At 37.2% G+C, this 13989-nt stretch overlaps 1 protein-coding gene across 1 annotated transcript; it reads left to right on the top strand.

Annotated features, from left to right (window-relative positions):
• Positions 1–578: 578 nt before the first annotated feature.
• Positions 579–12481, top strand: TNFSF18 (TNF superfamily member 18). The gene is given in 4 exon segments (XM_001147996.6): positions 579–681; positions 684–982; positions 7739–7769; positions 9994–12481. Coding segments are annotated over 4 exon segments (765 nt in total). The 5' UTR covers positions 579–593; the 3' UTR covers positions 10341–12481.
• Positions 12482–13989: the final 1508 nt, after the last annotated feature.

Consider the following 13989-nt stretch of genomic DNA (forward strand, 5'->3'; position numbering starts at 1 on the left):
ATAAGCTCAGGCTGAGGGCAGGATGCAGGAAAATATCCTTCTGTAAAATAACTTCTTATGCCAGAACTAGATTATCAGAGTTTAAAAATGATGAAATATAAAATTGAGCTTATTGTGTTTACAATTTTTTATTAAATTCCTGTAATACACTTGATATTTTCTAGAGACTATCTCAGAATGAACGCATTCTATACACTAGAAATTGATGAAACATTTTTGTGAGTATAGATTTTATTTTTCCAGCTTTATTGAAGTATAATTGACAAATAAAAATTGTGTGTATTTAAGGTAAACAAGATGACGACTTGATTAAAACTCTATTTTTTCCAAACTAGAGATCCTAGCCTCTCCAGCTTCCTAACACTCTGCCGCTCATGTACATGATATCTGGAGTATGGTAGGGGGATTAATCTTAAACTTTATTTTTTCTTATAAAAAGTAATTTTCTTATCTAGAAATAATCTGGAATACTTTCTTAGATGAGAGCACACCACTTTATTCTCCCAAGCCTCCTCTACACGTGCACTGTACTGCCATTTGATTTAGGAAAGAATTTTTTTTCCCCTCTGAACTTCCCTTGTGCTTTTTTTTTTATGTTCTGAGTTTGTGTTGGCTTTCAGCCTTCCGTTCCTTTTGTTGTATTTGACCTGGTGCCAAATGAGAGTCAGCACTTAAGTTATAAGTATCATTTTCTAACACAGTGACAGAAGGAAAACTCCGCCTTCCACACCCACTACTAATTACCATATTGCTACAAAACATGACATTGCATCCTTCACCCATCACTTGTGAATTTTTGTTTTCCACAGCTCTCATTTCTCCAAAAATGTGTTTGAGCCACTTGGAAAATATGCCTTTAAGCCATTCAAGAACTCAAGGAGCTCAGAGATCATCCTGGAAGCTGTGGCTCTTTTGCTCAATAGTTATGTTGCTATTTCTTTGCTCCTTCAGTTGGCTAATCTTTATTTTTCTCCAATTAGAGGTAAGGAGGCAATTGTACCTAAGGTTACTATTTGCTATAATCCTCTATTTATTTGTTTTTCTAGTTATTATCATTGTCACTCAGTATTGTTAGCAATAGTTGGAAGGAAGAGATGTGTATACATAATGTAAATACAATTCTAATATTGTCACGACATGGCTTTTGAAGTTTATCTAAAGGTTTTGAGATAAAAGATATCAGAAAATGCTAAATGTTAGCTGCAGAACTCTGTTAGATAGAGAGAACTGGTTAAGCCAATTGACAGGGGCCTGTGGAGTATTTTTCCTTCCCTCTGCTATAGCTCTTGGTGGAATAAAAAAGGTAAAAATATGAATGAATATCAAGGAATGGGATGCAAGCTATAGTTTTATTTATGGAAAAGACTTAAAAAAATAGTGAAAGACAGGATTAAGTAAATGACAGGTGGTTTGTGTGTCTTTGAGGAGGGAAGTGGCCCTGAGCTAGGTGTAAGAAGATCTGGATTCTGGTTCTGGGTCTCCTAATAACCAGCTGTATAAATTTGATAAAGACATTTAATCTCTCTAGTTTGCAGCTTCTTTATCTAAAAAAAACCGGTGGTAGGGGAATGGATTTATTATGATGTTTCTTCTAGCTATAAAATGTCATGATCAAGAATTTATTTAAGGGTAGTATGAAGAATAAATGCCTAAGTCACTCAAAAGCAGGGAACAATGACTTTAGATTGAGTTGATCAGGGAAGACTTCATGGAGGAAGGAGAAAGCCCATATCTATTTGGGAAGCCCCTGCTGCTTGTCAGGAATTTCCCATTGAGATGCAGGCCAAGCTGTGGGCCTAGAGAATGGGATGATACACTGGGAATGGAGATTAGTTTTGTTCTTTACTAAAAAATCTTTCCTCACAGTTGACTACATAGCACTGATCAAAAAGAAAATAAGAAATGCTTTATTTATTTCAGGATTTAGCCTATTTCTGGCTAAATTTGAAGACTCTAAGTTTTGGGGAGAATAAAGTGGTATATGTCCTTCTGAGAAAGAGTTGAAATGTGACTGCAGAAACACTTTTCTTAAGGGAACTGACCAGCGAAGATTTCAAAGATATAGTTCTACCACTTAAGATAAGTAAAAGTAATTGAGAAAAGATGCAGGAGGAAGCAGTCCCCTATTGATATTAATTTAGAGTAGGTATAGCTTTGGCCAATTTTTCCACAGTAGCCCATTAATTTGTATTCCATAACTGTATACAAGGCTTATGTGCAACAGAGGCATTTCTAATTACAACCCTGCTCTCTCAAGAAATGTATGAAGCAGAAGTGTGAACTTTCTGGGTCAGTGAAGTTGAAAGAAAGAATTGTCAGAAATTCTTAGTGTCTAGATTTCTGAAGAAGAGGAAGGGTGAGAATAGCAATAACTTAAATTTGGAAGTGCTTCTTTCTTCTAAAAATTATAAGATTAATTAGCCAGATAACCCTGAAGAACACTGAATATAAGCATCATCAGTTCCTACATATGACTTGGGAATGAATACACAGATGCCTTTCCCTAAAGGCACCCAGCAGTTCTTGCAAAGGGAAAGAGAAAGTCTAATAATGCCAGATCATCTGGGACACCTCTCTTCAGAATCAAACTGGATTAATCCCATGTGTTTGAGCTCTGATTCTGGTTTCTCTCTCCTAGATCCAGTTTCTCAATGAAATGTTCTACCTCTAAAGATAACCCAGAGTTTGTTTCAAATTTGGGGAAGTACAAAATGTTTTTAGAATATTGTTCTGACAGGACACTTGCAGGATTTGTTTCTATGGGAAAAGCCAGTGGCCTGACCAACCATACATGATATTAGCTTCTGCATTTCACTTTCCACTTACCTGTACTTCCCTTTCCCTATTGGCCACAAATAAATATCTCTGGAAAAGAGGTCTGAGAGGCTGGCAGATAGTGATTCATTATGATGTGGCCACTTCCACATTGTCACAATACCCATGAACTTTGAAGTTTTATTTTGGTCTCCACTCTAGTTTTTACATACAAAGTCCCACTTTCCAGATTGTCTAGACACTACTTTAAAAAGTATACACTTAAAAGAAAGTGTAACACTTTAAAAAGTGTTAGATGGGAAGCTTGGCTCCTTGGGTCAATTTTTTTCTTTTTTTCTCTCTTCTTTGAGAAAATATTTAACTAAAAGGATAGCTGTGAGTCCAAGGAGTTTGGTCAATCCCTCAGTGAAAATAATCTCACAGGAATTATCACTAAGAAATCAAATGTTCAGCAGAGTCTGAACTTCAGCAAAATGAAGGATACTTTCAGAAGGGGAAGTTGTACTTAAAAGCAGAGCAGATTTTATTTTCACTGATGATTTGATTAGGGTTGGTTTGGAGAGAGAATGATTGTTTTGGCCATTTTGAGCCGAACTATGTAAATCTAGCCTTAAATCAAGAAGAGGTTACAAAAGCAACTGATCCTTCTAAGCAAAAATAACTAACCCATATGTGTCTTTAAGAGTGGGTATTTACTACTTCCAAACATCAGCAGAATTATAAATAGAAACTTACCCCACAGAGTGGTAGGGGTGAGAGTTTTGACCCAGACAGACTGGGTATAGATCTCATTCTTGCCTTTTATTGGCTGCATGACCTTAGGCTAGTTACTTAATCCCTCTCATCCTCATTTCCTCATCTGCAAAATGAGCAACCTAATTTTTGTAGAGTTGTGCTAAGGATTAATGAGACAGTAGAGTATCTGACATAACGTAGCTCCCAGTAGAGGGGAGTGATTAATATTTGCCCCATTACTATTAATGAGATAATAATGGGCAAAAATTTAACAAGATCATTTAACAATATGGATAGTCTTTGCCTACCTATATCACTCTCTCAATCAAAGACTATATCTCACAGCCAAATTTATGATTTTGCAATTAGATGGATTTTTAGTGGTGGCAATAAGTAGAGAGTATCACAGTGATGGTCTCTGTAGCACTAAATAGACATAAAGCAGCCTGCAGTATATTATACGGAATTTCTGACTCTGGAAATTAGTTTGTCCTTAGGTTGTCTATAGCTTAGGTTTCTCTGAGCACATCTCATACATGTTAGTAGATGGTGCAGATACTATCTGTGGCACGTATTTTGGCACTCATTCATATTTAGATTGTTACCAAATTGCTTTGGGTGTGTAATCATGTCTTTCTAGAAAGATTATAAACTTCTTGAGAAGCAAGGACCAAAAATTACATTTGTTTCTCATGCTTACAATGCTGTACAATGTTGGGAATATGGATGCTTAAATTGTAGTTCAATTCTTCATTACAATCAGCATCATCACCGAAACAGCTAATATTTATTGAACAGGTCCAGGCAGGATATCTAGGCAAAGCCCTTATTAAAAACGACCTCATTTAACCCCAACAACTTCAACAAGCTAGATGCTATTATTTCTCCCATTTTATAGATGAGGAAATTGGGGTTAAGGGAGTCTTTGTCACATCCCTATCATGGGTTGAACTAAATTGAATTTCAACATCTCTTCCAGGAAACACCAAAATGAGGATGAAATAATTGCAAGAGGCCAGGCACAGTGGCTCACGTCTATAATCCCAGCACTTTGGGAGGCTGAGGCGGGTAGATTTCTTGAGCCCAAGAGTTTGAGACCAGCCTGGGCAACATGGCAAAACCCTGTCTCTACAAAAAAAATACAAAAAAAATAGCTGGGCATGGTGGCATGCACCTGTAGTCCCAGCTACTCAGGGGGCTGACGTGGGAGAATTGGTTGAGTCCAGGAGGATGAGGCTGTAGTGAACTGAGATCACACCACTGCACTCCAGCCTGGGCAACAGAATGCGACCCTGTCTCAAAAAAATAACAACAACAACAACAACAACAACAACAACAAGTGTAGGGAATCAAAAAATTTATTTCCTAGAATAGTGGCTTTCAGACTTTTTAATTGCACCTCCCTCTCAATAACATATTATCAGTATAATTCCCAACATTTGTATGCTAATTATTATACTATATACAAGTACTAATAATATGTACACTAAAGAGAGACACAAAATATATATTTATAAGGGTGAGCCAAATAATATATTCAATGTAACTCTCACAATGCAAAACCATTTTGCTTTCACCAAAATGTTATATTTTCTATAATCATTAATATATCATATAAACATTACTAAAATAAGTAAAATATTTTAATAACGTGGTGAATGCATTTATTTTTTTAATCTGAGCTTAACACTATGTGATACAGCAATTTGAAGTTTGATATGTTAATTTACCTTGTTTCATGATTTTGACTATCATGACTGAAAAATTACCCGACAAACAAATATAGATTAAAATGGAAGAACACATCTTTGGATATTCTTATCATGTCATACCACTTAATTTTCAATCCATCATTCAATGATGGATGCCTCTCTTTCCTTCCTTCCACAACTAAATTCCAAGATCTATAGCTTTAACACCTCCCTTGCATAAACTCACTCACTTGCTTCTCTCTATCTTCATTATACTCTAATGACAAAAGCTCGACTATGGAAAACCTCCAATGCTGATTAAATCCAACTGCTCTGTCTCTTTCACTGTTGAATATATCTGAAGAAAAACATAAAATTTTTTGAAAGGTCTTACTTTAAATTCACAGCCACTGCCTTCAAGTGGATTTCATTGTTGCTCTGGGAACAGCCCATGTTTCCCCAGTCCATTCACTCTCCTCTACTGGATGATTTCATACCTTTAGCTTCTCTTCAAACATCTAATAACTCTTCCCCATTCTCACTCTCCACTGATAACGTTGCCTCCATATTTTAAGAGAAAATAGAAGTACGGAGGAAAGAAGTTCCAATATCAACAACTCATTGGCATTTGTGTCCAGGTATACTGTTATTCTGTCTTGTCACTATGGATAAATTGTCCATGCATCTATCCAAGCCATCTATGAACTAAATCTTATCCTCTCTTGCCTACTCAGGGACATTGCTGCAACAGTTCTCTCCTCGCTCTTACATATTATGCCTCATCCATTTTACAGAAAGATTTCCATCAAATGGAAATAGAAAAACGTGTTGTCATTTCTCTCACATTAAAACATAACAACAACAACAACAACAAAAAACCTCTTTGATCTCTCATCCTCATCCAAACTCCACTCATTTTTTTCTGCTCTCCCTACAGCAAAATTCCTCCAACTTCTCTTTTCCCATTTACCCTTAAATTTATTTTAACTAAGCTTCTGCCCTCTTCACATATCACAGAAACTAATTTTGTCAAGAACTCCAGTGACTACCATGTTGCTCAATCTATCAGTCAATTCACTGTACTCTTCTTACTTGATCTATCAACAGCATTTGACACCAGCTGATCACTCGTCCTTCATGAAATACTTTCTTTTCTTGGCTTCCAAACATCAGACTCTCCTAGTTTCCTTTCAGACTCAGCTTTTCCTTTCCATTGTCCCTTGCTTGTTCTTTCTCATTCTCCTACCTCTAAACATCACAACGCCCCAGTATTCCTCTCCATCTACACCCACTAACATGATGGCCTCATACAATCTCACAGCTTAAAACATCAACTATGAGCTTAAGACTCTTAAATGTATATCACCAGAGCTCCTTAAGTTTCAACCTGCTTGACACACTTACTTGGATTTATAATAAACATCACAAACTAATATGTCCACAACCAAACTCATCATTGTTCCCCTCCCCATTTATTCCTCTTACATCTTATCCATTTTAGTGAATAACAACTTTATCTTTCCAATTATGCAGGCCTAAAATACTGGAGTCATCTTTGTTTCTTCTCATTCCCTACCCCATATCCATGTCAGGAACTTCTGTTGGCTCTGTTTTCCAACCAAGTATCACCATCTACACAGCTAGCACCTTGGTCAGAGGCACCATGCTTTCTTGCCTAGATGAATGACTGTAATGATCTCTTAGCTAGTCTCACTACATTTGCCCTTGCCTCTGTTTAATTTGTTCCTAGCATAGCAGCCAGAGAAATCCTACAAAAGGAAAGTGTGCAACATGTTTAAGTTCAAAAAGTCTTTTAAGCACTTTGCCATTAAGAAACCAATAACCTTTGGGTGATACAAAAAATGTTTGTGGTTATGCCTTAATTTACTACAAAGTATTTTTGACATTTAGCATTAACTACTTGTGTTTGTAAAATTAACCACACACTGATGGCATCTTGTAGCATGTGAACTGCCGCACATTGCAGTAGTCTGAAACTTGGAACTGTTTTTCAGGGTATCTCAGATACTGTATATGACATGTAGTTATCTGAATATTATACATGGGTGGTTTCATCAATCTGAGTTGTAAATATTTCTAGGGCTTAATTTACTATTTTAAATAAAATAAACATAAATAGAAGCTTCATTATTTTCCTTTCACATGCCAACAGATCACCTTGTGCAGTCACTGGGGTGTGGAAACTGCTATTTTGTTGAAAAACTTTTAGAGCCCAAGGTTGGGGGGGGGGGGCCGATATCAAATAGTTGTCCTGTAGGTATAGATTAGGTAATGGAATGAGATCTTGACCTTTGTCTAAAAGACCTAAAAGGGAAGCTAGGTAATAAAAGGTAAAGGATGGAGCCACTCAACTTTAAAGGGAGGCTGAGAGGGCTGAGACATGGTGAAGGGAAGGATTTTTTTATGGTTATAGAACACTAGTTTGCTTCAGGAATTCAAAACTCTAAATAAATCTATCAAAAAAATTAACGACACTGTCATCATCCTAATCAATTCATCTTTTCTTTCCCCAACAGACTGCTAAGGAGCCCTGTATGGCTAAGTTTGGTGAGTAACCTATCTTGCATGTCTTTTACTTTTCTTAGTTTTTGATGCAAGAAGGCAGGTGTCAGCGATCTCAAGAAAACCTGTATTTTCTTTTATTCATTTCTGAGCTACTATGTATAATTACTTATCATGTACTGGGCAGTTGCCCAAGAGCTGAGGCTTTCAGAGGTAAACCAGGCAAAAGAAGCCCATGCCCTGATAAAGCTTATGTTGAAGGCTGCATCTCTGGCCAGGAATGAACATCTCTCTTACTGGCCTATGAATCTGAGATCCAGGAATCTCCTTTTAATTCTGTGTTTTAATAAACACAACAAGTTTCAGATTTCTACAACCTTTCCTTAAAGTCTTTCTCATGTTTCACATATTGCTAATGTCCAATGGAGTATGTGAGAGAGTGCCATTGTTGTTTCTAAATGTATAGAAGAGCAATGAGAGTTGGAAAAGTGGCCACTTCCTCTACTCCTTTCTCTTCTAAGCTTAGCTTCTGAGTCATTTTCCCTTGTGGTCACCTGATATTTGCTTAGAAAACACACCAGTTTACAGTTACACTGAGCCTTAGATTCTTAGAATACATGGAAAATTTCAGATAAATCCATTTTTTTAAAGTTGTTTATAGGTTTCAGGCCAAACATACATTTTCAGTTGAGAACAGACCATTTCTAGAGTTAACTCTGCAACCCCTGTGTTCCTATATAGTTTAAACCAGTAGGTTTCCTTGGCTTGTGGGAATTAGAAAATGTCCTTTTGCCTGTCTCTTTCTTTGTGTTTTGTTTTTGTTTTGCCCGTAAGTGGAATGGAATGCATGGCATGTGTGAAATTCTGCCTTGATGTGGTAAAAGTTGAGAAACTCAAGTGATGCTAAGGTGATCTTTAAATGACCCCCTTTCACAGAATTAAATGGGAGAACCAATGACACTTCTTCCTGGTGACCTGCCTATTGCCTATTACATGTCAAGGAAGAAGAAATTTACTGGGCTCCGAGCTCATTGGCGATACTGGGTGGCTTTGTCTTTTGTTCTAGTGATCGCTCTTTCATTCTCCTCCAGAATCTACCTTCAGAGTCTTATATTAGTCATTCATATGAATGAGCATTGAAGTAAAAATGTTACCTCTTCCAGGGTGTTTTCTCATCAAGTTTTCTTTTTAATTATGGGACAAAGGACAAAAATTATGGAGAATTGCAGAACAGATAAGCATTCTGGGTGGTAAAAGCACCTCCTGGGGCTGTGAGATCACACTGCTGTGCAAAACCAAGTAATGTTAGGCAAACATCTAAGTTTCATATGTGCTAATGAAAATGAATGATTAGGTCTTTACCTTTTCTTTACCATTTGGGGCAGTATTGCACTAGGGATCCTTATATTCAAATAGTCAAGTTATTTCTATTTATAAACTCATAAATTTACAATTAGCTATTTTTGGGGGATTTATTTAATGAATCCTAAGTAGGTCTTAAATGATATATACCTACAAACTGAGGAGAACAGCCATAATTTAGACACAAAGCACCTAATTCAGGAACATGGAAGTATCATTCAATCAATAAATATTTATGGAACATCTACCAGCTACCAGGGACTTTTTCAGGTGCTGAAAATACAAGAATCAACAAAATAGAGATATATTTGTCCTAAAAAATTTTACATTCAAAGTGATACAAGATGGACAATAAACAAATGAACAATTTAGTTTATAACATCCTAGACACTGACACACTTTATGAAGAAAACTCAAGCAAGGTAAAATGAGGGAGTGATAGGAGAACGCTTTTTAATATAGCATAATTAAGGAAAGCCACACTGATAAAGTGATAAACAGCCAGTGGTATTTACACTGAAAATGCATGGAAAGGCATGGACTGCCAACCCTGGTTTTCAAAATTTTGGCTTGTGATTTCTTTCTCCATTAGTCTTTTCTTCTCCTTTCTTTTCCCCACAAATATTAATCAACAAGAGATGCGAATTCACTTAAGTCATTTTTCTATTCCAAATTCTTTTCCTTAGAATTCTTGCTCCAAGCAAGAAATACTCTTTGGATTTGCAATTTCTCTAAAACAAGGAGTAGATAGGTACTTAAAATAGAAAAATTCTGCTTGAAGAGAACTAGTGTAGATCAGGTAAAGAAACAACATGTATGTGGTAAATAATTAACTACAATCTGGAAAAGGATGAAATAATGAAATAACTATGCTTTCATCTTTTTTATCCTTGTATATTTCTTATAGGACCATTACCCTCAAAATGGCAAATGGCATCTTCTGAACCTCCTTGCGTGAATAAGGTGTCTGACTGGAAGCTGGAGATACTTCAGAATGGCTTATATTTAATTTATGGCCAAGTGGCTCCCAATGCAAACTACAATGATGTAGCTCCTTTTGAGGTGCGGCTGTATAAAAACAAAGACATGATACAAACTCTAACAAACAAATCTAAAATCCAAAATGTAGGAGGGACTTATGAATTGCATGTTGGGGACACCATAGACTTGATATTCAACTCTGAGCATCAGGTTCTAAAAAATAATACATACTGGGGTATCATTTTACTAGCAAATCCCCAATTCATCTCCTAGAGACTTGATTTGATCTCCTCATTCCCTTCAGCACATGTAGAGGTGCCAGTGGGTGGACTGGAGGGAGAAGATATTCAATTTCTAGAGTTTGTCTGTCTACAAAAATCAACACAAACAGAACTCCTCTGCACGTGAATTTTCATCTATCATGCCTATCTGAAAGAGACTCAGGGGAAGAGCCAAAGACTTTTGGTTGGATCTGCAGAGATACTTCATTAATCCATGATAAAACAAATATGGATGACAGAGGACATGTGCTTTTCAAAGAATCTTTATCTAATTCTTGAATTCATGAGTGTAAAAATGGAGTTCTATTCCCATGGAAGATTTACCTGGTATGCAAAAAGGATCTGGGGCAGTAGCCTGGCTTTGTTCTCATATTCTTGGGCTGCTGTAATTCATTCTTCTCATACTCCCATCTTCTGAGACCCTCCCAATAAAAAGTAGACTGATAGGATGGCCACAGATATGCCTACCATACCCTACTTTAGATATGGTGGTGTTAGAAGATAAAGAACAATCTGAGAACTATTGGAATAGAGGTACAAGTGGCATAAAATGGAATGTACGCTATCTGGAAATTTCTCTTGGTTTTATCTTCCTCAGGATGCAGGGTGCTTTAAAAAGCCTTATCAAAGGAGTCATTCCGAACCCTCACGTAGAGCTTTGTGAGAACTTACTGTTGGTGTGTGTGTCTAAACATTGCTAATTGTAAAGAAAGAGTAACCATTAGTAATCATTAGGTTTAACCCCAGAATGGTATTTTATCATTACTGGATTATGTCATGTAATGATTTAGTATTTTTAGCTAGCTTTCCACAGTTTGCAAAGTGCTTTCGTAAAACAGTTAGCAATTCTATGAAGTTAATTGGGCAGGCATTTGGGGGAAAATTTTAGTGATGAGAATGCGATAGCATAGCATAGCCAACTTTCCTCAACTCATAGGACAAGTGACTACAAGAGGCAATGGGTTGTCCCCTGCATTGCACTGTCTCAGCTTTAGAATTGTTATTTCTGCTATCGTGTTATAAGACTCTAAAACTTAGCGAATTCACTTTTCAGGAAGCATATTCCCCTTTAGCCCAAGGTGAGCAGAGTGAAGCTACAACAGATCTTTCCTTTACCAGCACACTTTTTTTTTTCCTGCCTGAATCAGGGAGATCCAGCATGCTGTTCAGGCCTTACCCCAACCAAATTCCCCTCTTCACTTTGCAGGGCCCATCTTAGTCAAATGTGCTAACTTCTAAAATAATAAATAGCACTAATTCAAAATTTTTGGACTCTTAAATTAGCTACTTGCAGGTTCTTGTTGAAAGGTGTATAATATTACATTGTAAACAAATTTAAAATATTTATGGATATTTGTGAAAAGCTGCATTATGTTAAATAATATTACATGTAAAGCTATTTAAAAGAGTTTTTTTTTGTATTTTGTGTAACAAAAATTGCTCAGGAGCATGCTAAGCCTGAGGCCAAGTTGTTTCTTAGTATGACTTTTTAAAAAAACATCTGCTGAGTAGCTACAGGGCCAAAGACTTGGAGAGCTTGTTTCTGTTGCATTTGCATATCTTCTCAGGAAATTAAAGTGTGTCATACATGTGTGTGTGTGTGTGTGTGTGTGTGTATATGTATACATATAAAATCTTGGTGTTCTTGATCTTTGTTGTGTTATAAGCAATGTGTGCTGGAGTGGGCTGGTGCTAGCTTATAAGCACATATTATTAAATTTTCAGGAATGTTGCACTTTAGTTATTAACTATAGGCATTCTTGAAATTGGCTATGGTGGGAGTATTTATACCATGTAAATTGGCAAACACTACACATTTTCCTTTTGGACAGCTAGTTCACCAGCACACCACTGTGAAACTCTCCTTAATGACTCCTCTCTGCCCCCGCTTCATTCCTGGGATAATCATGGCAGACTAAGGGAGAAAATGAAATTGTAAAAATTTGGCATACTGGTGATTTCTCAGGGCAAGCAGAGGTTACTACAGCTGCAGCTAGAGGGATGACTACCAACCAGGTGACCTTTACATTTTCCTGATGTTATAATTTTAGCTTTTGTTTTCAATGTATACTGTTTTCCTGTTTTTCCACATAGTAGCCTGCATTTTAAATCTATAATAAAACATGCTGATAACTGGGTTGCAGCTGATTTATCTGTGGGTCATCAGACTAGAGTTAGTAATCCAGGGAACACAAAGGTACATCATAGCAATCTTTGCCCATATGAAACACTGTTTGGCAAGTGTTAGGCAGAAGTGAGAGCTGGATGCAACTGACTTTTCATCATAGCTGTTCCCATTTCTGATGAGTTAGTCAACAGTTTCACTTTCTGACTTTTACCTACCTCCTTTTCTCCACCCTGCCCACATTCACCATCAAAGCCATTGTCAACCCTTCTCACACTGTTTTTGCCTTCCATTTTGCCCCATCAAACAAGAGCATGCTATATGACTATGGATTAAGTTTCCGCTTCTGAAGATGGCAGTTAATTGAAAAGGGATGTAATCTAGTCAACAAACTCCTTAGATGAAGTGTATCGGTACATCTTGAAAATGAAATTCCTGCCTTTGTGTTCCATCCCAATTAGGCAATTTAATTTGGGAGGACATATTTTTATTAGAGAGAAGGAGAAGACAAAATCTGATTGACTGAAAAGTTAACAGTTCAGAGATTTCCATCAGGTAAAAGCTACAAATGATGCTTTGGCACACATTTACTCTCTGATCCAAAAGAATGCATGCCTATTCTAGGGTTTACTTGAAATTCTGCGACAGTCACTCCACTGATTATGATTCTTCCATGAGTCTCCCATCTATGCATAGGAAATTTGTACACATGCCTTGCCCCTACAAACTAAGAAAGTATGAGCCCACCTCAATATAGCAAAATTCTCCTGCCTCCACTACCAAGCAGTTGGCCTTTCTTTTCCAGACAGATTTTCTGGGTGGGGTCAGACTAGTCCAGTATCAGCTCTAGCTGTATCAGATGGAGGCAGGCACCCGTTCTTTGTATCTCCTAATAGCAAGAAATATTTTTCAAAGCTACTTTAGAAATTCCCTTGAAGTCTCCTTACCACGCTTCTGGTTAGAAAGTTTCATTGCTCTCAGTTCTTCCAGCAAAAGAAAGTGGGTAAGGACTCACAGAATGGCCACAGCTCTAAGTGTTGTCATCAATACCTCCTTCTCCCTCTTCTGGCCTTATTTTATCTCTCTTTTTTTTTTTTTTTTTTTGACAGAATCTCACTCTGTTGCCCATGCTGGAGTGCAGTGGCTCACTGCAGCCTCTTCCTCCCAGGTTCAAGCAATTCTCATGCCTCAGCCTCTCGAGTAGCTGGGACTACAGGCTCCCACCACCATGCCTGGCTAATTTTTGTATTTTTAGTTGAGATAGGGTTTCATCATATTGGTCAGGCTGGTCTTGAATTCCTGGCCTCAAGTGATCCACCCAACTTGATCTCCCAAAGTGTTGGGATTACAGGCATGAGCCACAGCGCCTGATCCTCATTTTATCTTTCATCTGGGTGAAATGTTTACAAGTGAGTGGAGGGAAGGGACTTACTTCCCTTTACAAATTCTGCATATTGCAGGAGGAGGAATTGTCTTACTCTCACTTTGGTAACCAGGTACCAATCATATTGTGTCC

This window comes from Pan troglodytes, chromosome 1, assembly GCF_028858775.2.
Source record: "Pan troglodytes isolate AG18354 chromosome 1, NHGRI_mPanTro3-v2.0_pri, whole genome shotgun sequence".
NCBI lineage: Eukaryota > Metazoa > Chordata > Mammalia > Primates > Hominidae > Pan > Pan troglodytes.